This window comes from Echinops telfairi, unplaced genomic scaffold (genome assembly GCF_000313985.2).
Source record: "Echinops telfairi isolate 266 unplaced genomic scaffold, ASM31398v2 ScPeMD7_9;HRSCAF=40, whole genome shotgun sequence".
Taxonomy (NCBI): domain Eukaryota; kingdom Metazoa; phylum Chordata; class Mammalia; order Afrosoricida; family Tenrecidae; genus Echinops; species Echinops telfairi.
In genome coordinates this window covers 59,112,464-59,134,571 of record NW_022103906.1, presented here as the reverse complement: position 1 = coordinate 59,134,571, position 22,108 = coordinate 59,112,464, and the positions used below count along the sequence as shown (strand labels likewise).

General features: G+C 40.3%; 1 protein-coding gene across 1 annotated transcript in view; it reads left to right on the top strand.

Annotated features, from left to right (window-relative positions):
* The window catches only part of TRAPPC11 (trafficking protein particle complex subunit 11), a 52,384-nt gene extending 31,988 nt beyond the window's left edge, over positions 1–20,396 (top strand). The window contains exons 19-25 of the mRNA XM_045286571.1: positions 1,024–1,089; positions 1,202–1,358; positions 3,360–3,471; positions 7,854–7,945; positions 11,678–11,811; positions 16,625–16,792; positions 19,508–20,396. Of these exons, the coding sequence (XP_045142506.1) occupies positions 1,024–1,089; positions 1,202–1,358; positions 3,360–3,471; positions 7,854–7,945; positions 11,678–11,811; positions 16,625–16,792; positions 19,508–19,552 (774 nt within the window). The 3' untranslated portion in view covers positions 19,553–20,396. The remainder of the gene's footprint in view (positions 1–1,023; positions 1,090–1,201; positions 1,359–3,359; positions 3,472–7,853; positions 7,946–11,677; positions 11,812–16,624; positions 16,793–19,507) is intronic.
* Positions 20,397–22,108: the final 1,712 nt, after the last annotated feature.

The following is a 22,108-nucleotide window of genomic DNA, read 5'->3' as shown; positions in this document are numbered from 1 at the left end:
GACTTCTTTAGGGTGAGTCACTACTATAACATTAGGCTGAATTTTGACTTCTTTAGGGTGAGTCACTACTATAACATTAGGCTGAATTTTGACCAACTTATTTGAAATCTCATGCAAACCTGTTAGTTACTCGAAACTTTAAATATGTCTACTTCTTTACATAGTTACACATGCGATAAACTCTGTAAGTTGGCAGAGATGGTTTTGGGGGAAAGGAGTTTTCTCCTGAAATGCCTTTTCCGTATGAAAGAAGATGCTTTTCGCGTACTCTTTTCTGTGGTGGTTGAGCACAAAGAAGGACGTGAGAGGAGAAAGCGACTGCCGTCCAGTTAGACCGCAACAACTCACTCAAAGGCAGCTGCTGTGTGTGCTCACTTTCTTTACTCGTTTCCTTTTTATTTCTAGGGATCTTATAATCATATTTCATATAGATTTAATCATGTGTAATGCTTCCTCTTTTTTTAAGTGGAAAATTAATGATATTTAAATTTCTCTTAATCCTGGCACAATGCTGTCTCAGACCTTTTTAAGAAATTGAACCTCCATCCCAGCAGAGAAGAGGGCTTGATAGTTTGGGTACTGCCCAGAGCCTAACCTTGGGCTGTTCACAAATCTCAGAGAGAGGAATGTTTCCCGAGTGAGGGCAGAAAGACAGCAACAAACGCTGAGAAACATCACACAGTCACACGGCAGGAGTGAAAACCCACCGTGGGGAAGTAGGAGATGAGAGTGCCCATCTCAGCACTACCTCCGTCCAGTCTTGTGAACTTAAACAAATCAGTTATTTTTTTTGGTCAAAGTTCTGTGCAGTTGTAGAGTCCATGAACTGTTAGAAAACTGCAAGGTAATTTCTTAGAAAGATCAGTTAGTTAGGTCTTGCGTTTTACAAATACCATCTAAGGTAAAGCTGCTACCATTTTAATATATAAATTGGGCTTATTTGATGATCAACATTTTTTCAACCTTTTTTTGATGTCAGGATTTAGAAAAGACATTGAAGGTACTGTTACATTTTTCTTGTAGGATGAAACTGTAACAGTAGAGACGGTGTTTCCATTTGATGTTGCAGTTAAATTTGTCTCTTCAAAGGTATGTTCCTGAAAAGCATATTGGAAATCATTTAGGTTATGGAAATTGACATAAAGAAATGAGGTAGACTCACGGTAATTCCTGACAGACTCTTTCTCTTCATTCGTGACAGTTTGAGCACCTAGAAAGGGTCTATGCTGACATCCCCTTTCTGTTGATGACGGATGTTTTAAGTGCCTCTCCATGGGCCCTCACCATTGTATCCAGTGAGCTCCAGCTTGCTCCGGCTATGACCCCTGTGGATCAGCTAGAGTCCCAGGTGGACAAAGGTGAGTATTGGGGTATTCTCAGAAAGAGGGGTGTGTGCTTACCTGTAAAAGTTAGTAATGTAAGCAAGAGTTCAGTTCTTGCTAAATTAGAAAACTTAATACTTATTCTCACAAATACAAATACGTTTAGACTGTATCTGCCCCCAAAATAGTTCCAATAGAAGTTGATAAATAATCAGCAGATATTTATTAAGTGCTTTACTATCAGGCATTATGCTAGGCTCCCGAGAAAGCACCACAGACAGTACACAGCCTCTGTGCTTCCCTGCTGTGCTTTGTAGGGAACTACACCGTGAAACCAAAACCCACGGCCATCAAGCTGATGCTGACTCGTAGCGACCCTGTAGGACAAGTAGAACTGGCCCTGTGAGTTTGGGAGACAGGAGTAGAAAGCCCCATCTTTCTCCCTTGGAGTGGCTGATGGTTTCAAACTGCTGACCTTGGAGTTAGTAGCCCAGTGCGTAACCCCCACACTATCAGGGTTTTGTTTTCCCTTGGAATGGTAGTATAATTCTGTTTTTGTCTAACATGTTGCTATCAGATCTCTAAGATCAGTAGATTGAAATGAAGCATGCTTTAACCTCTCTGGTGGCTCTTTTTGTTAGTTGATATCAGGTCAACTCTGGCTTTCGACGACCTCACTGTTGCAGAGAACCGGTCTGTAGGGTTGTCATATCTGTTTGGCCCTTTGGAAGCAAATTGCCAACCCTTTTTCCTAAGGCATATCTAACTAGTCCACCCACTTTTGGACTAGTCGTCAAGTGCTAATTGTTTACATTCCTCTTGAATATTTAAATGCTAGAAATGTTTCAGATCTTATATATAGTAATAATAAGCATTTTATACTTTTACATTGCCTTCATCTTCTCTCCCATTTCTGGACATCATTGTCTCTGCCCTCTACTTCCTTGTATTTTCATGGGCTAATTTTGAATGATCATGAGATTGTGAGCCAGGCTGGACTGGGATTTAATTCTCAGGCCTCCCTCCCCCCGCCCCCCACCCCGCCTGGTTACTTGTTATTTAGAGTTCACATAAACCTCGATTTCTTGATCCTGCCAAGCAGGATGACGTATGCTTCCTTCTCTGTTTTTCATGGTGTTTGGTACTGACCTTTCTTTAGTAAACATTTATCCCATCCTACTGTAATGATTTATATAGATGATCTTGCTTCCCTACAAGACTATATCCATCTTAAAGCCCAAGCAGGCTCACTTGTGTTTGCATTGCCAGCATCAGGTGACTTTCATTGTTGTTAGCTACCATGTAGTCATCCTGACTAAGGGTCACCCCGTTTTGCTATAGAGTAGCGCTGTTTCATAGGATTTTCTTGACTGCTGTCTTAATAGAAGCAGATTGCTAGGCCATCCTTTTCCTGATTTCACTAGGTAGTACGGTGCTGACGAAGAGGGGGGGTTGGGGTTAGATGAGTAGTTGCCTTGTCATCAGGGAATTTACTGTAAAACAGGCGAGAGGACAGCGTCCTTGCAGAGGAAGCCACACTGGCAATAATGAGGCCATGTAAGCTAGAGTTCTAGTTGAGTATCATTCATACGTATTTGGAAAAGGCCACCCGAGATCTTAAGGAATACCTTGTTTTCTATCCTGAAGTGTTTCCAGTTAGAGAAAGACAAATATTAAGCCTATGGTGTTGTTTTGTCGTCTGACTTCTCCCTGTCATTTTCAGTAGAAATTTGCCGCAGACATACAGAAAGAAGCCTTACCTGGTTTTTGTTTTGTTTTTTATTTTTAAAAATAACAGAATATTGATATATTAGGGGAAAAAAACTGGGCAGAGGACTCAGAGTAGCTAGTGTGATTTCTCATCTCAAACACATACTAGTATTGTGACCCTGATCTCTCTGAGCTTTAGTTTCTAAGTCTGTAGAAATGATACGTAGATGATAAAGGCATTATTCCTCTTTTGTTATATTGCGTGGATGTGAAACTCTCTCGGGGACAGGACTGCTGCATCAGGACAATGAGCGCTTTCTCTTGTAGTTGTCTTACAGACTGGAGAGAGTGCTAGTGAATGCTTTTGTCTTCGGTGCCCATCTGAAGGAAATGTTGAAGGTGGAGTTGCAACGGGGCATTACGTTATCTCCTGGAAAAGGTAAACCTGCTGATCAACCCTGCCTTTTCTCGACTGTCTTTGCCCTTCGAATGAAATTTCAATAACAAATTTGTACTTTAGTGGAGACATAATGTTCATATTTTCAGTCAGTAGGATTTGCTATTTAGAAAACTCAAAGAAATCAATAAATTACTAGAGTTAATAAGAGTTCAGCCAGGTTACTGGATCTAGCATCAATATATAAAAATCAATTGCATTTCTACAAAGGGAGCTTTAAACAGATAGGAGCTGAAAATACAGGGAATCCAGGACGGATGAGCCCTATAGGACCAGTGGTGTGAGTAGCAAAACAGGAAGGGTAAAGGGAGAATGGGTAGGAAAGAGGGAACCGATTACATGGAACTGTGTGTGACCTCCTCCCTGGGGGACAGACAACCGAAAAGTGGATGAAGGGAGACGTCGGACAGGGCAAGATATGACAAAATACCCATTTATAAACTATCAAGGGCTCATGCGGGAGGGGGCAGCGGGGAGGGAGGGGAAAAATGAGGACCTAATGTCGGGGGTTTAAATGGAGAGAAAATGTTTTGAGAAACGATGTACAAATGCGCTTTACACAATTGATGTGTGTATGGATTGGGATAACAGTTGTATGAGCCTCTAATAAAATGTTAAAAAAAGAAAGTAAAAAAAACACAAAACACTGAAAATGGAAAAAAAAAATTCATGGAAAAATTGTAATATCTTAATTCAGTTTTCTCATAAGCTTCTTGAAGCCCCTCATATCAGTAATAAACCTCTGGACACTTTACTTTTAATATAGATGTCAAAAAATAAGATGTCTAGGAATATATAGAAGAAGAGTACACTAAATTTATGGAAAAGTTATAACATTTCAGACTATTAAAGAAAGACCTAAATAAGTGGGGGGAGAGATGCAAATTGATTAATAGAACTCAGTACAATTTCCTTAAAAATTGCAACAGTTTTTGCTCTTGTTTTTTAAATCCTTTTTTTATTTTCTGGAACTTGGTACTCTAATTCTAAAATTTATGTGGAAAAGCAAAAAGAAATGGCCAGGGCCCTCCAAAAGTAGAGGAAATTGTTCTTCTAGATTCAAAGACTGATTATAGAGCTGTGGTGGTCAAACACGGTGGAATCAGCATGGAGATAGGTCAGTAAGCCAGTGGAACAGAAGAGAGTCCAGAAAACTATTCATCGATCTACACAGTGTGGAAGCAGTCTTTTACAGAGGTAGCATGGCAGATCGGTGAGAACAGGATGAACTCTTTATACTTGATGCTGAGCAATTTGCTATCCACTTGAAAAAAACAAATTTACCTCTACTACGTATGCAGTACATGAAGATGAATTCCCCATGTGTTAAGACTAAAGACATGCCAAGAGTTAACTGTTCAAAAGTGAAATTGTTACTTTTAGTAGAAAATAGGAGAGAATTACTTTGAGTCTGGGATAGGACAAATTTTATTAAGCAAACAAACTAGCCACTTCTTGTTGTTAAGTGCCATCAAATTAGCTCTGACTCAGCGTTAATCACATGTGTAGTAGAATGAAACGTCATTGCCCAGCCCTCTGTCCTCATAATTGCTGCCATGTTTCAGCCACTGTTATAAATCCAACCAGCCAGTAAATTGTTGAATTCAATTTCTTAAAATTAAATTTTAAGTTAATTCAACACCATAAAACTGGTATAAAACCCATACATAACAAACTGGGAAAAGATTTGTAATACGAATGACTAACACAGGATTAGTATTTATTGATATCAAAAATTTATGCAATTGTAGTCAGACAAGTTACCCAACAGAAAATTGAGCAAAATATTTGTTAGGGAGCTTAAATTAGTGGAGGAAGCCGGATGGCCAGTAAACACATGGAGAGACGCTCAATCGGACTGGTCATCGGGATGACAAAATAAAACTGACATCTAAATGTATTTCGTTGGTTTGGGGAAATAGGAAAGTTTAAAAATACCAATGTGAGAACAATTGGTTTGGAATTCTATTCAGAAGTACCAGCTGAAGTTGAAGATATCTGTGTCTAGAAAAAAACCACAGATAGATACACAAAGGGAATATGTCTAAGAATTTCTATAACCACAATAGCTGTAATATTAAAATTTGACAGTAAATACCCACTAACACAGTGGTTCTCAACCTTCCTAATGCCACGACCCTTTAATACAGTTCCTCATGTTGTGACCCCCCATCCATAAAATTATTTTCGTTCCTACTTCATAACTGTAATTTTGCTACTGTTATGAATCGTCATGTACATATCTGATATGCAGGATATATTTTCATGGTTACAAATTGAACATAATGAAAGCACAGTGATTCATCACAAAACAATATGTAATTTTATATTGTGAATATTCTAATGACAAATAAATGAAATGTGGTCTTGAAGCATGGTGTAGCATGGGCAACAGTCTTCATGCCGGGTACTTTTAGATGGGCGTATCTGCACGTGGGCGGACCTGCCTGGAGACGGATAGAGGAGCGGTGTCTCTCAGTTCCTAAGATCATCGGAAATATGTGTTTTCCAATGGTCTTAGGCAACCCCTGTGAAAGGATCGTTCGACCCCCAAAGGGGTCACGACCCACAGGTTGAGAACCGCTGTACAACAGGATAAATGGTGGCATAATCAAACAATGGAGTACTATAAGGGTGCTTCAGAAAGTGGAATTAAAAGATAATGGAATTTTTCCACAAACTTTTTGAAGCCCACTGTGTATGACGATGACAATGAGTGCACCAGAGTTACACCTATCAGCATATCAATATCAGATGAACCAAAAAAGCTGCCGATGAGAATGTGAACAGATTGTATGTGTGTAAAATACACCTCATGTTGCTGAGGGCTGCATTCCTAATTCAGAAAAGATAGCCTAAGTACCTGGGAACGAGCGATAGGAACTCCAGATCATAACTGTGGAAGAGAGGGAGTGATGGACGCAGGAAGGGCCCGTGGAGATGCAGTTTTCTCTCTCGGCTGGGAGGTAGACACATACTTGATGTGTCATTTTCTTTGTGTGCCATTTCATAATTTTAAAATGAAGTATAATTTTAAAAGATGAGAGCAAAAATAATTAAGAAAAACAATGTATAGAATTGATTCTGACAGGCTCTAAACTGTTGTAGGATCAGACAGCCTCATTTTTCTCCCACAGAGCAGGTGGTGGGCTTGAACCACCAACCTTTTAGTTAGCAGTCCAAAACTTACCTGACTAGCTTCAATTATCTTTCTTTTCCCCTATTTCTGGATTTATCAACTGTATGTAGTTCTGTATTTACATTGAGTATGCATGTTTACAAAAACATTAACACTGAACTTTGAAGACACTGCTTAATTAGTCCGTCAGGCTACCTTCTTATTCTTCAGGTATGTTTATCTATTAATGTCAAAAGCTTAGAGATCTTCCTCTGTTGCTTTTGCTTTGTAAGCGTGTGTGATGATTCAACCGTTCCACCACTGATGCAGGGCCAACCACCCTTGACTATAATAAAGAGGGAATTCTTGACAGTTTCCATCCTAACTGTAATAAAGGGAATTCTTGACAGTTTCTTACGGTTACTCAGTTGATCTCTGTAACCATTGGGACACCACTGTGTTTGTTCACAGTGAAATCTTTTCAGTTCTTCGGTTTGTGCTGCGTATGTGGAGTTGAAGCAGTACTCTTCAAAGGCTGCAGAGTTGTGCTTGTCTGTGAACCGTCCTCAGTGAGATCAGTGGGCATCAGACTGCATCACCACAGTGTTTTATGTTGTAGTTGGTTTTTAGCTCAGCACAGCTGCTTAACCTATCCACCATTCCCTGGTAACAAAGAACACTGACTTTCAGTATTTGCATTTGAGAAATTCAAGGGCAATTCAAAACGTTTGGCTAGAAAATGAGAGAAACCTTGATTAAACAGTATCAAAATCAAAACAGTATCAAAACTATTGTCACCCAACATATCCTCCATTTAGGTCTGTATACTTCTGAAGGCAGTATTTGTAGTTCTTCCAACCCCAGTGGCATATTGGACATGTGTTGGGCTGCTAACCGCAAGGTCAGCAGTTCCACACTACCGGCCGGCTGCTCCACGGGAGAAAGATGAGACCTTAACCCCAAACAGAACGGTGGTCTCTGAAACTGGAGGGGCAGTTCTACTCTGTCCTCTATGCGCTCTCCGAGTTGACATCAACTCAGGGCAGGGTGTCTTGGTTTCACCCTTCCCCAAAGAATGCCCTGCTCTTAATGTACACCTTGTCAGCTGTGGCAGTTTAGGCACCTTGGGGGATTCAGGTCATGTTCTGCATAAATGCTGTACATTTGTGGGGAGAAAAGTCTGCTTGGTCGTGATTTATTGTTTTTACATGCAATATGAGCTTGAAAAGTGACCTTCACTCCATAGGACTTCAGCCCTAGAAACCGTCCCTGTCATCAGTACCACCATCACTCTACCACACGTGATTGTAGAGAACATCCCTCTCCACGTGAATGCAGGTAATGGGAATTCCGATTTTACTTCATAAGAAGAATCTAATAATACTTTTTAAAAATGTACAACATTTGATTTTTCAATGTTTCAGTAGAATTGTCCAACATTCATAAAAGTATACTGTGGTCCGTTTTGTTTCATTTATACCAAACACACTTCTCCTATCCCATTATTTTGGAGCAAATCCTAGATATCATTCTTTAAAATTTCAGTAGGTGTCTTTGAAAAATAATTACTCTTTCTAAACACCCTAATGATGTAAAAAAATTAGCAATAATTTCTTAATAGAAACTCATTCCAGGGTTCAAATTTTTCCAATTGGAATAATTTTTGCAGTTGCTTGAATTAGAATGTAAATAAGGTCTATATATTGCAGATAATGGCTACATCCCGTACACTTTGTTATCCTAAAGGCAAAGAGACCCCCTGCCAATCTTCTTTTGTTCCTTCCTTCCCCTTTTGTGTTTTCTACCCAATTTTCTCTCTCCTTTCCCTTCACCCCTCTCCATTCCAGCCCTAACTACACTTCTCCTTGCTGTGTATTTGTTGAAGAAACCAAGTCATATTTTTTGTAGAGCTTCCAACAGCCTAAATTTTGCTGACAGTATAGTGTATTTTAAATGCTTTTCTAACCTTATAAATTGGCTGGTAGATCAGATTCAGGTTCAAATTTTGGGCTAGAATAATTCTTGGTTGATGGTTTGTACTCCTTCCTGATGAAGTCTAACTATTATGTTCTCTTTATTTGTTAAAACACTTTTATCAAGAGAAACTTCCCTTTATCAACTGTTTGGGTACCCAGGAGTCTATGATAATTTAGGGGGAGAAACACATGTATATGTTTGTGTTTGTGTGTGTGTTTCACTTACAGTTTCACCAAAGCTTGTGCTTTTGTTTAGTTTTGGAAACTGATTAATACTTAGAGAAATCTTTGGTAGATTTTTACAAAGTGCTATGATGTATGTAGAACCCCAGAGAGCCTGCAAGAAAACTTCTAGAGGTAATAGAGGCATTTAACAGAGGTAAAAATAACAGGGTCAACAAACAAAAATCAGTTGGGTTTCTGTCTACTAGCAATGAGAAATCTGAAAGGAAACGAGATTCTGTTCATAACAACATCTAAGAAAAGAAAATACCTAGTAATAAATCTGGCCTTGAACATGAACATGAACAATGTGCGTAATGAAAGTTATAAAACACTGCTGAAAGAGTGAGATAAATGACAAGATGTTCTGTATTCTTGGGTTAAAAGACTTAATCTTATTATGATGTCAGTATTACCCAAAGTGATCTGAGTTTGAACTCAATGTTGATCAAAATTCCAACAACCTTCTTTACAAATGGAAAAACTAGCCCTTGGGAGTTTCAAATAACTAAAATAACACTGAAGGACAAGAACAAAGTAGGAGGGTTCCCACTTCCTGACTTTAAAAACGTGTTTCACAGCTCCAGTAATCAAACTAGCCTGGCATTGCTAACAAAGACTAGACTTGAGAGTCTAGAAATAAACCCACATATCGTCAACTGAAGTTCATTGATGAGGGAGAGAAGACCCTCTTCAGTGGATGGTCTTGGAGAATGGATTCTTACTTTACACCATACACAGAAACAAAAATGGATTACAGACCTAAATATATACATTTAAACCATCAAATTATTGGAATAAAGTGCTAGGGAAACATTGTTGGACCTTGCCTTTAGCACTGAATTATGTAGTAAAACCAAATGGAAGCTCATAAAAATGAAAAACTGTATTCACCAAAAGACTAACAAAAAATGAAAAGACAGTGTACTGACTGGAGAATATTTTCAGGTGTCACATAAAAAGACTCAAAATACCCATAGAACTCTGATAGCTTAATAATAAGAGGACAAATAATATAAGCACAAGTGGTCGAATGGCTTAAATAGCCTTCTCACCTATAAGGACATTCAGGTGTGCAGCAAACAAGAAGAGATGCTCAGCCCAGTTTGCTGTCCGAGATGCAAGCTACAACCAATGTGAGATACCATTTGCCCCCCACTGGGATGGCCTTGATAGAACAGAAAACTGAAAGTAGCAAATGTTGATGAGGCTGTCTGGAAATTGAAACCCGGATCCATTGTTGGTAGGAATGTAATGGTCTAGGCAATGCAAAATTTTAGAAAATAGTGTGTGGTTTTCTAAAACGAAAATTAGAACTACCATCTGACGCAGCAGTTTCACACCCAGAGGACTTGAAAGCAAAGACTCAGAACGAGACTTGTACACCATTGTTAATTGCAGCACTGTGCACAATGCCAAAAGGTGGAAACAACCCACCAGTACCCAGCAGGAAAAATACCCACCAGTAGATGAATGGATAAACAGAAAAATGGGACAGTCCTGGTGGCATAGTGCTTACAAGTTCGGCTGCTAACTGCAAAGTCAGCAGTTCAAAACCAACAGCTGCTCCATGGGAGGGGGAGGAGGCTTTCTGATCCTGTAAAGAGTTACAGCCTCTGAAACCCACAGGGACAGTTCGATCCTGTCCCGTAGGGTCACCATGAGTCGAACTCCACTTGATGACACTGAGTGTGAGCTTTATGAGGGGCAGAGCAAAGTGAACAATACTGGCAAAGGAACACTTACATTGATTAAGGCTGAAGTACCACAGCCAACTATTGTAATTGCTTTCAGGAAGGTGTACACCTGGAAAAAGTTGAACTAGAAAAAGTTATGTGAGAGAGAAGCTTATATTTGTAACAATGACCCAGATAAAAAACAAACAAAAAGCTGCTAAGACTAGTTATGCCCAACCACGAAACTCATTGGAATTGATTCCTAGATAGGACACTTTAGGGTGATAAGTGTCAGGGGACATCCCAGTTACCTGGCCTGATAATGTTTCTGGTGCTTCTATTTTAGATGCTAGTTCTTTATGCAGTGCTTAGGGGGTCTGAAAACCCTTTCAGCAGCCATCCAAAGAAAGGCAAATGGTTTCTATTTCCTAGAGCAACAGAGGAGGAAGGGAACTCGGAGGGGGTTGTGGAACTGGCTCCATGAACAAGGGCCTCCTTTGCCCTGAGACCAGAAGACCTGGATGATGCCAGGCTGCCAGGACTGAACAGAATTTCAGATTTTCCTGGACTGCAGACTTTTTGGAGCTGTGAGGGCTGGCTGAACCCCTGACACTATGGCCCTGTGATAATCTTAAACCTTAAACCAAAATTATACACTGAAATATTCTTAAAACCAAACAATAGATTTAACTAGAAGAGTGTCCTAAGCATTTTAGTCTTTTAAGAACTATCTACACAGGTGATCAAAGAGACACAGTAATTCCAAAGATTAGTTAGGTAGGAACTTTGGGGACAGTGAGTTTATAGTATTGGGCTAGGAACAGCTCAAAAAAGGACAGAGTGGTTATACAATTAATTCAGTGGTTAAATTGATGTACGTTAAATTGGTGTATGTGTGAGTGCTTACTTTGGTGTATGCTTTGCTGCATATATTCTCAGTAGAAGCAACAAAATAAAGTAGTACTAAAAAATTCAACTTTTAATAGCTAAGACCTTTTGAAGGCAATCAGTTTCATAAGGAGACTGATTTTCTTAGCTCACTCTGTCATGGGCACATGGAAATTGTCCAATGTATTTTTTTTATTTGACAAGAATGGAATAATTTTATGTATTTAAGTAATCTCACTTTTCTAGAATAAGGTACATTTTCAAAATAATTCACTTAAGTAAGAAAAATGTGTGATCTTCCTGTGCAGATCTGCCTTCATTTGGACGTGTCAGAGAGTCCCTGCCTGTCAAGTACCACCTACAGAATAAGACGAACTTAGTGCAAGACGTGGACATTTCTGTGGAGCCTAGTGATGCCTTCATGTTCTCCGGTCTTAAACAGGTACATGGGATTGCTCACGAAGACACGAAAGTGTGGCCAGGAAGTAGAGTTGGTCATTTATAGTTTAGAAAACAACTGGGGAAGGCTGAGTGTGGTCCCTGTTATTTTGATCGTAGTGAACCTTTGTGTGGGGGTGTCAGGTACCCTCACGTCCGCTCTGACTCATAGGGACCCCATGTGTAACAGAACTAAACCCTGCCCAGTCCTGGGTCATCCTCACAATGGTTGGTATTGTCGCAGCCACCGTGTCACTCCCATCTCCTTGTGGATCAGCTCTTTCTCACTGCCCGTCTACTTGACCAAGCATGATATCATTTTAAGGGATGGATATCTCCTGATAAACATGTCCCAAGTGCGTAAGACTGAGCCTCTCCATCTCGTTTCTTAGGAGCATTTGGGGGGTACTTGCTCCCAAACCGACTTCTCTGTTCTTTTGGCAGTCCACAGTACTTTGGGTACTTTTCATCCACTTCATAATTCCAGTCTGTTAGTTCTTCTGCAGTCTTCCTTATCCAGGGTTCACCTGTAGTGGAGGCAATTGAAAACACCATGGCTTGGTTGAAGTGCACCTTAGTCTTCCGAGTAACATCCTCACTCTTCAACACTCTGGAGGTCTCGTGCAGCAGATTTGCCTAATGCAGTATGTCTTTTGACTTTTTGATTTTTGATTCTATGGACATTGATTATAGATCCAAGTAAAATGAAATCTTTCCCAACTTCACTCTTTCTCTGTTTATCATTGAGCCAATTGTAAAGATTTTGTTTTTAATGTTGTGGCATAATCCACATTGAATACTACTCTAGTCTTATAACTTGATCAGCAAATGCTTCAAGTCCTTCTTCCTCTCATCAAGCAAAGTTGTGTCCTTTGCATATCGCAAGTTATTAAATGACCCTTCATCTAATCCTGATGACACACGTCTTCATGTAGTCCAGCTTCTCAGATCGAGCATACAGATTGATGCAGTATGGTGAAAGGGTATAACCCTGACACGCCTCTCCGGAATTTAAACCCAGCAATAGCCCCCCTGTTCTGTTTGAACTATTGCTTCTTGGCTTAAGCACAGGTTCTACAGGAGTGCAATGAAGTGTTCTAAAATTCTCAGGCTTCAGTGTTACCCATGGTTTCGTATGACAGACACACAGTTGAATGCCTTTTCATCACTAGTAAAACACAAGTAAACATCATTCTGGAAATATCTGCTTTCAGGTAAGATCTATCTGATGTTAGCAGCACGGTCTCTCATTCCATGTCTTCTCTTGAATCTGGCTTGAATTTATGTGCACTCCCTGTTAATGTACTGCTGCAACCATTTTTTAATTACCTTCAGTAAAATTTTACTTACATGTAATATTAGTGATATTGTTTGATTAACTTCCGTATTCTGTTGGTTCACCTTTCTTTGGAATGGGCACAAATATGGATATTTTCCTGTTAGTTGGCTAAGTAGCCATCTTCTACATTTCATGACACAAACTAGTGAGTGCTTCCAGTGCTGCGTCCACTTGTCGAAACACGGCGCTTGGTAGTCCATCAGTTCTGATGGCGTGCTTTTCACTAACGCCTCCGTGCAGCTCAGCCTTTCCCTCTACTGCCATTGGTCCTTGATCACGTTACCTCTTATAATGGGGAACTGTCAGGGATTTCTTGGCACAATGGCTCTGTGTATTCCTTTCATCTTTTCGTGATTTCTGTGCCATGTAATATTTTGCCCATAGAATCCTTCAATATTTTTTTAATCATTTTATTAGGGGCTCATACAACTCTTATCACAATCCATACACACATCAATTGTGTAAAGCACATTTGTACATTCATTGCCCTTATCATTCTCAAAACATTTGCTCTCTACTTAAGCCCCTGGCATCAAGTTCTCATTTTTCCCCTCCTTCCTCCTCACTCCCCCCTCCCTCATGAGCCCTTGATAATTTATAAATTATTATTTTTTCATACCTTGCCCTGTTCGACGTCTCCCTTCACCCACTTTTCTGTTGTCCGTCCCCCAGGGAGGAGGTCACATGTAGATCTTTGTAATCAGTTCCCCCTTTCCAACCCACTCTCCCTCTATACTCCCAACTCCCAGTATCACCACTCACACCACTGGTCCTGAAGGGATCATCCGCCTGGATTCCCTGTGTTTCCAGTTCCTATCTGTACCGGTGTACATCCTCCAGTTTGCCCAACTTGCAAGGTAGAATTCGGATCATGATTGTGGGGGGTGAAGCATTTAGGAATTTTAGGAACTAGAGGAAAGTTGCTTATTTCATGGTTGCTACATCGCACCCTGACTGGCTCGTCTCCTCCCCAAGACCCCTTCAATATTTTAACTCAAGGCTTGAATTTTTTCTTTATTTTTTTTCACCTTGAGATACATATATCATGTTCATTGTAACTTGTAAAGCTAAATACTACTTCCTATAAACAAACAAACAAACAAACAAAAAACTGCCATTGAGTTGATTCTGACTCATAGTGACCCTATATAGGACAGGGTAGAACTGCCCCTTTGGGTTTCCAAGACAGTAACTCTTTACTTAGGTGGACAGCTTCATCTTCTCCAGCAGAATGGCTGGTAGGTTTGAATGGCCATGTCTGCAGTTCATAGCCCACATTTAACCCACTCTACCACCAGGATAAGGCAGTCCTTATCTTTTCACATCATTGATAGCAGGCATTCCGGTTTTCATTCCCTATAAAATATAAGTTCGTTTAACCTTGGGCTGTGTTATGTCAGAATCACTACCAAAAAAGTAAAGATTTTTCTAAATTTTAAGAGAGATTTTAGTCCTGTAAAAATTTACAATCTTTGGAGCCCTGGTGTGGTGGGTTATGGATTGGGTTGCTATTCACAAGGTCAGCAGTTGAAAACCACCAGTCGCTCCATTGGAGAAATAGGAGGTTTTTTACTCCTGTAGTGTTACAGACTCAGAAACCCATTGAGGATGCTCTACTCTGCCCTATCGAGTCATTATGAGTTGGAATCGAGTCCGTGGCAGTAAGTTTGGTTTTTTTTCGGTTGGCATGAGGACCCCTGGTGACTCTGCTAGTTGTTTGAGCCCATCGGCCACTGCACTGGAGAAATGTGGCCACCTGCTGCCATAGAGATTTGCAGCCTTGGGAGGCCTTTTGGGGGAAGGTCTATTTTGTCCTGTCGGGTTGCAGTGAATCAGATTTGACTTGATACAACAGGTTTTTGGTGTTTAAAATCAATTATTCAAGTCTTTGGTTCATCCATTTAAGCCAGAGGTAGAAAAGTTCATCAAGCAAACCTACCAGTCTGTGGCAAAAATCTGGGTGCCTCCCCTTACTGCCAGCTTGGTAACATAGACTCTACTCAATAGTTAGTGAATGCTTTTCGTTAACAAGGGCATAATCAGAGGACAAAACCTTTTTTAAAAAAATCATTTTATTGGGGGCTGATACAGCTCTTATCACAATACGTACATACGTACGTTGTGTCAAGTACATTTGTACATTTGTTGCCCTCATCATTTCCAAAACATTTTCCTTCTACTTAAGCCCTTAGTATCAGCTCAGTTCCTCTCGCCTCCCTCACACACCCTTGATAATTTATAAATTATTAGTTTTTTCATGTCTTAGCTTACACTGACTGCTGTCTTCCTTCACCCACTTTTCTGTTACTCATCCCCCCAACTTTCCCTTACCCTCCTAGTATCGCTACTCTCATTATTGGTCCTAAGGAGTTTTATCTGTCCTGGATTTCCTGTGTTTCCAGCTCTTATCTGTACCCGTGTACATACTCTGGTCTAGCTGGATTTGTAAGGTAGAATTGGGGTCATGATAGTACAGGGTGGGGGGGGGAGCAGACATTAAAGAACTAATGAAAGTTGTATGTTTCGATGATGCTATATTCTACCCTGACTGGCTTGTCTTCCTTGTGACCCTACTGTGAGGGGATGTACAATTGTCTACAGATGGGCTTTGGGGCCATCTTCATTTTCAAAACATTTTCTTTCTATTTGAGTCCTTGGTATCAACTCTCTTTTTTTCTCCCCTTCTCCCAAACCTGTCTTAACAACTGAGCTGTACATGTTCTAAGGACTGTTTGTTGTTAAATGAAAAATAGAATTAGATATTTTACTATAACTTCATGTAACATTTTTAGTTTATGAGATATAATATTGAATATACCAACTATAATACCTTGATACACATGGGCTTATATTCTTTGGCACATCATATGCATGTATGTGCTCAGTTGCAAATGAGTTCGCTTTTATTGAGCTTATTATAAAACAATTAGAAAATACAAATATACCAAAATCTTATGTTTAGAAAGATTATTCTTTCTAAAATAATATCAAAGATTTCCAAAAATCGTTTTTCCCTTAAAGTTAACTTAGAGAGAAGTTAAATATAAAATGTCTAAAAGAAAACACCAGACATAACTAGCTTGTATTGTGTTGACATGGTGTGTACAAATGGAGTCTTTTCTATAAACGATGCCATAGCATATTGTGAATTTGTAATCTACCAGCTGTAAGACACAGAAAATATTGACCCATCTAGTGTTATTGTTCTTAAACCAGTGTGAATTGCTGTTAAGACCTTGGTAAAAACTGAGAAAGCACACACTTACTCTGAAGTTATGCTCTGCCCGACGCCAGTCTGCTGTGAATCCATCTCTGCCGTTTGGGGTCTGTCAGAGGTGGGGCAGGAGGAAGAGCGACTGTGTCACCAGACCGCTGGGGATGTCCGGTCACTCATTAATAATTGTTGAGTGCTAACACGGTGTGCAAGTTACAAGTGTGTGTATACGATCATCTTTTTCTATAATTTTTTGTAATCTAGATTCGATTACGCATCCTACCTGGTACCGAACAGGAAATACTGTATAATTTCTACCCTCTGATGGCTGGCTACCAGCAGCTGCCATCTCTCAACATCGACTTGCTGAGATTCCCGAACTTCACGAATCAGCTGCTGAGGCGTTTTATACCCACCAGTATTTTTGTAAAGGTAAGGGATTAGAATGCTCTGCCTTAAGAATACAAAGTTAGAGGCCTTAAACGTAAACCCCACATAGGATACAGTTATCCCCAAACTGTATAGTCTTAAAAGCAAACAAAAGAAGATTTCTTTTATTTAAATTTCATTAATATTTTGAAAGTCACGGTGATAGTTTTAACATAGTAATTTGATAATATTGCTCTAATTTCTATAAAGTTACTATCACTTCATTAAATCTAATTTTCAAGTCTGTATTCCTTTCGATAGATAATAATTATCTTTATTGTGAGGTCCCAGGTGGTGGAAATGCTTAATGCCCCCAGTTGCTATCTTAAAGGTTGGCAGTTAAAATCCACCAAGAAGTACCTCGGAAGAAAGGTCTGGCCATCTACATTCCAAATTCAGCCATTGACAGCCCGATGGAGCACAGTTGGGCACTGGCATTCGGGGTTGCCATGAGTCTACTTGGGTGAATAGATGCACATGTCCTTTTCTAACTGCTGCCATCCTCTTCTCTTCAACGCAGTGCTCGCCTTTCACGAGGAAATGGCCTGGAATCCTCAGAACCATCTCCTTTATCAGTTGGAGAAACTTAGCACTAAAATGTCTACACTAATAGAGTGGATGAAAATGACCTCTCGAATCATCCCTGATGGAAATCTATTCCCCTTGCCTTTACTAAACTTTAAAGCTGTGTTGTCCGTTGTGGCCGTCACATGTGGCTATTGGTATTAAAATTAAATGAAAATTTAAAATTAGTTTCTCAGTTACATGAACAACATTTGAAGTGCCTAGTGGCCATTTGAAGCTGGGGGCTTCTGTATTGGACAACATTGATGGGGAACATTTTCTTCACTAAACCAAGTTTTGTTGCACAGTGCTGCCCCCTGGACAACCTTTGGTTGATGAAATAATTCAGTTGCCTAACTATGCGATCGTCTGTCTCTGCTTGTAAATTCAACTTGACAAGGAATTAGCTAGGCCAGCCCATTAAGCGGATTCTAAATCTGAAGATTGCCCGTCAGTCCAAAAACAAATGACAGGAAGTATAAAAATAAAGACGGGGAACCTATTCTTCACTCATTTCACACCGCCCTGATTGTCAGAGACGTGTGTACATGCTTATGTCCACTTACATGGGTGCATGCAATCATAGGGACACATGCAGCCGCAGCAGCAGCAGAATGGAAAGGATTTGAGTGCACCTTTCACTTCTTCAGAGAGTTCTCTAGAAATTACTCTGCTGTAAGCATTTAAAAAACCCACAACCATTTTGATTCTTAGAGGCACTATGCAGTATTTCCTAATCTGTAAGTCTTTTTTTATTATTATTTTTTTAATATCTAACCTCTTTTACTGGTAGAACTTCAGTGGGCTGTCAAGATTCTGTTTTTTTCTTTTTAAGATAGTTTTGTTGACTTGATGGTTCGCATGCCAGCCTCTTCCGTAGTTCCGTCGTATTAACGAGTCGTACAGTCCTCTCTGATCACTTCCGGAACATTCCCCCACGTATTCGTTATTAGCACTCGTTTCCCTCCAACACCCTCCCCCCCAAAAACAAAACAAAACTAAACTGTAAGTCTTTACAAGCGCGGACAGCCGTACGACTGGTGGGCTTGAAGCACCAGCCTTGTGGTTGGCAGCATAGCAGATGGACTTTGTCTGTGAAATGGTAACACTTCAGTTTCATTTCCTGATGATCACCTGTTTCCCAACAAGCCTCAGCTATTCCACATTTGTGTCAAATTGTTTTGGAAATTTCATTCTTTAGCTACTTGGCAACTCTAAAATGTTGCTAACATGTTGGAAAATTTTCACCAAAAGCCAATTGTGAGAATGTGACATTTCTGATAAGATATTTTTGCATTTTTTCAGTCTGTGACCTTAGAGAAAGGGCCAGTTTTTATCTGTTTTTCTCTATGTAGTATTCAAGGTTAGTTCCTATAAAGACCACTGGGGATAACACTCTATCAAAAAGTAAATTGGGAGACCTTGCATCTCTATAAAGTAGTGGTTCTCAACCTTCGTAATGTCACAACCCTTTAATACAGTTCCTCATATTGTGGTGATCCCCAGCCATAAAAGTATTTTCGCTGCTACTTCATAACTGTAATTTTGCTAGTGTTATGAATCAGGCAACTGCTGTGAAAGGGTCGTTTGACCCTCAAAGAGGTCGTGACCCACAGGTTGAGAACCACTGCTATAAAGGGACCTACTTAAAAGGTGAGATGTAGTTGAGCTCAGAGCAAGAGAGAGAGAATAGGGTTTGCTACTTAAGCCCACCCACTGCCATTGAGTCCTTTTAATTCCTAGTCACCCTATAGAATAGGGTATTTGAGACTACGACAGTAGCTTCTTGATCCCAAAGAGCAGCTGGCAAGTTTGAACTGCTGGCTTTGTGGTTAGCAGCCCATTGTGTAAAACCTGCCATACCACCAGGCCTCCTCCACAGTCAACCAGGAGTGGTAAATAGACTTCATTTCACACAGAGTCAGTGTTCGATTAGGAGTAGCTGCTAGAACACGAGGCTAAGGGAAACGTGGACTGAATTGTAAAGGTCATGATCGTGACTAATGGGGGAGCGTGTGCAATCTCATACCCAGGTGGAGAGAAGGGAAAGAAGCAGTTACTGTACAGTAGCATGAATTTCCAACCCTTCCAATGAATAGGGCTCTTCTTGTCATTATCGCTTTGTAAATCCATTTTGCTTTCCCTCTTTACCAGCCACAAGGTCGGCTCGGGGATGAGAACTCGATTGCTGCTGCCTGATGTTGGAGCCTGGCCCGGCTGTGCTTCCAGTGGAGCGGATCATAGGTTTTCATTGTGAACGGTAGCTTTGATCATGATAAAAAGTCAATGTTTTCTATTTTTTAATGAATATTATGCCAACAATTCAGAGGAACTCATGCTTAAAATCTATACTCTTATATTTTCACTAATAAATATTTGGAATCTGTCAGTGCTACAACAAGATGATCAGTCCATTGTTATTATTGAAAGTAATGCCATGACTAGTCAGTTTTTAAAAGTCAGTGGTTTGCATGTTTGATAACAAAGGTAAAAATCAAGCGTCCTCAGATGACTGAACAAGGAGAAGGAAAATGCACCAAAGTTGCCCAATAAAATGCTGGGCCCCCTGTGAGCCTCTGTTCAGTTAGCTAAATGAAGTAAATCCATCCTCACAGATGGAAAGTGTGCTCAGAAGACACACAGAATGTTTCATGAACAGTTGTGTAACTGGTAGGGAAAACTTCCAGAAAATTTTGAGCAAAGCAATTTAAGGAAGTTGTCTAAGCACAACTTACCACCAAAATATGTCATTAGGTTCAACTTGTCGCCAAAATAGAAACCATTAAGGAACAGGTTCAAGCATGTGTTAATAAAATCTTACTTTGAAAAAGAAGGCTCTGATGATGAGAAGAATTTCTAAAAAGAATTTGAAAAAGATAAAAGATGTTAAAACTTAAATTCCTAATTCATGCAAATAAGTCATTTTGAATTTTTTCTTTGTTAAAATACCTTAACTTAAAAGAACCTGGAACTAATTATTATTTAAAGGACAGGCATTGTAAAAAGGAAATAAGTGATGTGAATAAATATGGTCTCTTTCATATTTTCTTGCATATATCTATTGTGCCTTTTTAAATGCTAATTTCATGAAACTGCTTCTGAGAGCTATCATTGCATGGAGTAATGGATAATGGAGGCCATTCCATTCCCACCCTGGAAGTCAGAAACCTGTGCTTACATGTGCACATGTATACGTAGCTTGTACACACATACTACAGCAACAATAAGACTGAAAGCAGCTCTGCTCCCCCCCCCCCCCACACACACACCTCCGGGGGTCACTGGACACTGGAATGACTGTCTTGGGAAGAAGTGAGTTCCCTGTGACCCCAGCTGTTGAAGTGATGCCTCAGAAGTTTGACTCGAGTCAGACCATTGGACCGAATCCCGCCTCGGCTGCGTAGTAGCTCAGTGACTCTTTCAGGTTACTTACCCTCTGTAGATCTCAGTTTTTTTCTCTGTACGATGTAGGTGATAGTAAATACCTATCTCACAGACTCATCAGGAGAATTATGTAAATTAACACGTGAGAAGACTCAGAAGCACTGCCTATCCAATGTCAGTGCTCATCCAGTGTCATCTATTTGTTGTTTCTTGTGAGGAGGGTACGCAAGCACTTACTGGAAGGGAGGGCTCTGTGTTTGCCATGTGCCTCTCATGTTACATACCTGTGTCACATGTTACTAGATGCCATCGAGTGGGATCCTACTCGTAGTGACTTCATCCACAAAAGAACAAGACGCTGCCTGGTCCTGGCCATCCTCACACTTGTTCTCGGGCCTGTTGTTGCAGCCACGGTGTCATTCCGTCTCCTGCGGCCCTGCTGCTTTATGAAACATGGTACCCTTCTCTCGGGACTGGGTGCTCCTGACAAGATGTTTAAATCTTTGTAAGAAGTCTCACCATCCTTGCCTCTTAAGGAGAACTCTGGCAGTACTTCAAGACAGGTTTGTTTGTCCTTTTAGCAGTCTGCGGTACTTTCAAGATTGCTCCTGCACCAGTTCAAATACATGGAGTCTTCTTTGGACTTCTTTAGCCAACGTTGAGCTTTCGCACACATATGAAGCAGTTGAAAATACCATAGCTTAGGGTGGGTGCACCTTAGATGTCAAAGTCACGTTCTTGCTTTACAATACTCTCAAGAGGTCTTGGGAGCCCTGGTGGTATAGTAGTTATGAATTGAGCTTCCACTCATATGGTTGGCAGTTCTAAACCACCAGCAGCTCCACTGGAGAAAGAATGGGCTCTGTACTCCACTAAACAGTGTTGGAAACCCCCAGGGGGTTGCTATGAGTCCGCTTTGACTTGGCAGTGAGTTTGGTTTGTGTTTAAAGAGGTCTTGGGCAGAAGATTTACCCAGTGCAACATGTCTTGTGATCTCAACTGCTGAGTCTGTAAGCATTGATGGTGGATCCAAGCAAGACAATATCCCTGACAACTTCAACCTTTCTCCACTTACCGTGATGTTACCTATTGGCCAGTTGTGAGGATTTTGGTCTCCTTTAAAAGAGCCCAACGTGCTTGTAAATAGCCTTCTGAAACTTGTCATTTTGACCTTTCATTGCTTTTGACTTGGCCCCAACTTTTAGTGACCCTATGCCCAAGAGAACAGAACATTGGTAGGTTCTATAACATCCCTACGAACAACGAAATGCATAGGGTGTTCATTGGCTGATTTTTGGAAGTAGATCTCCAGGTCTTCTAGTCCAGCTTAGTCTGGAAGCTGTGCTCCAACACTCAACATCATACCATCAT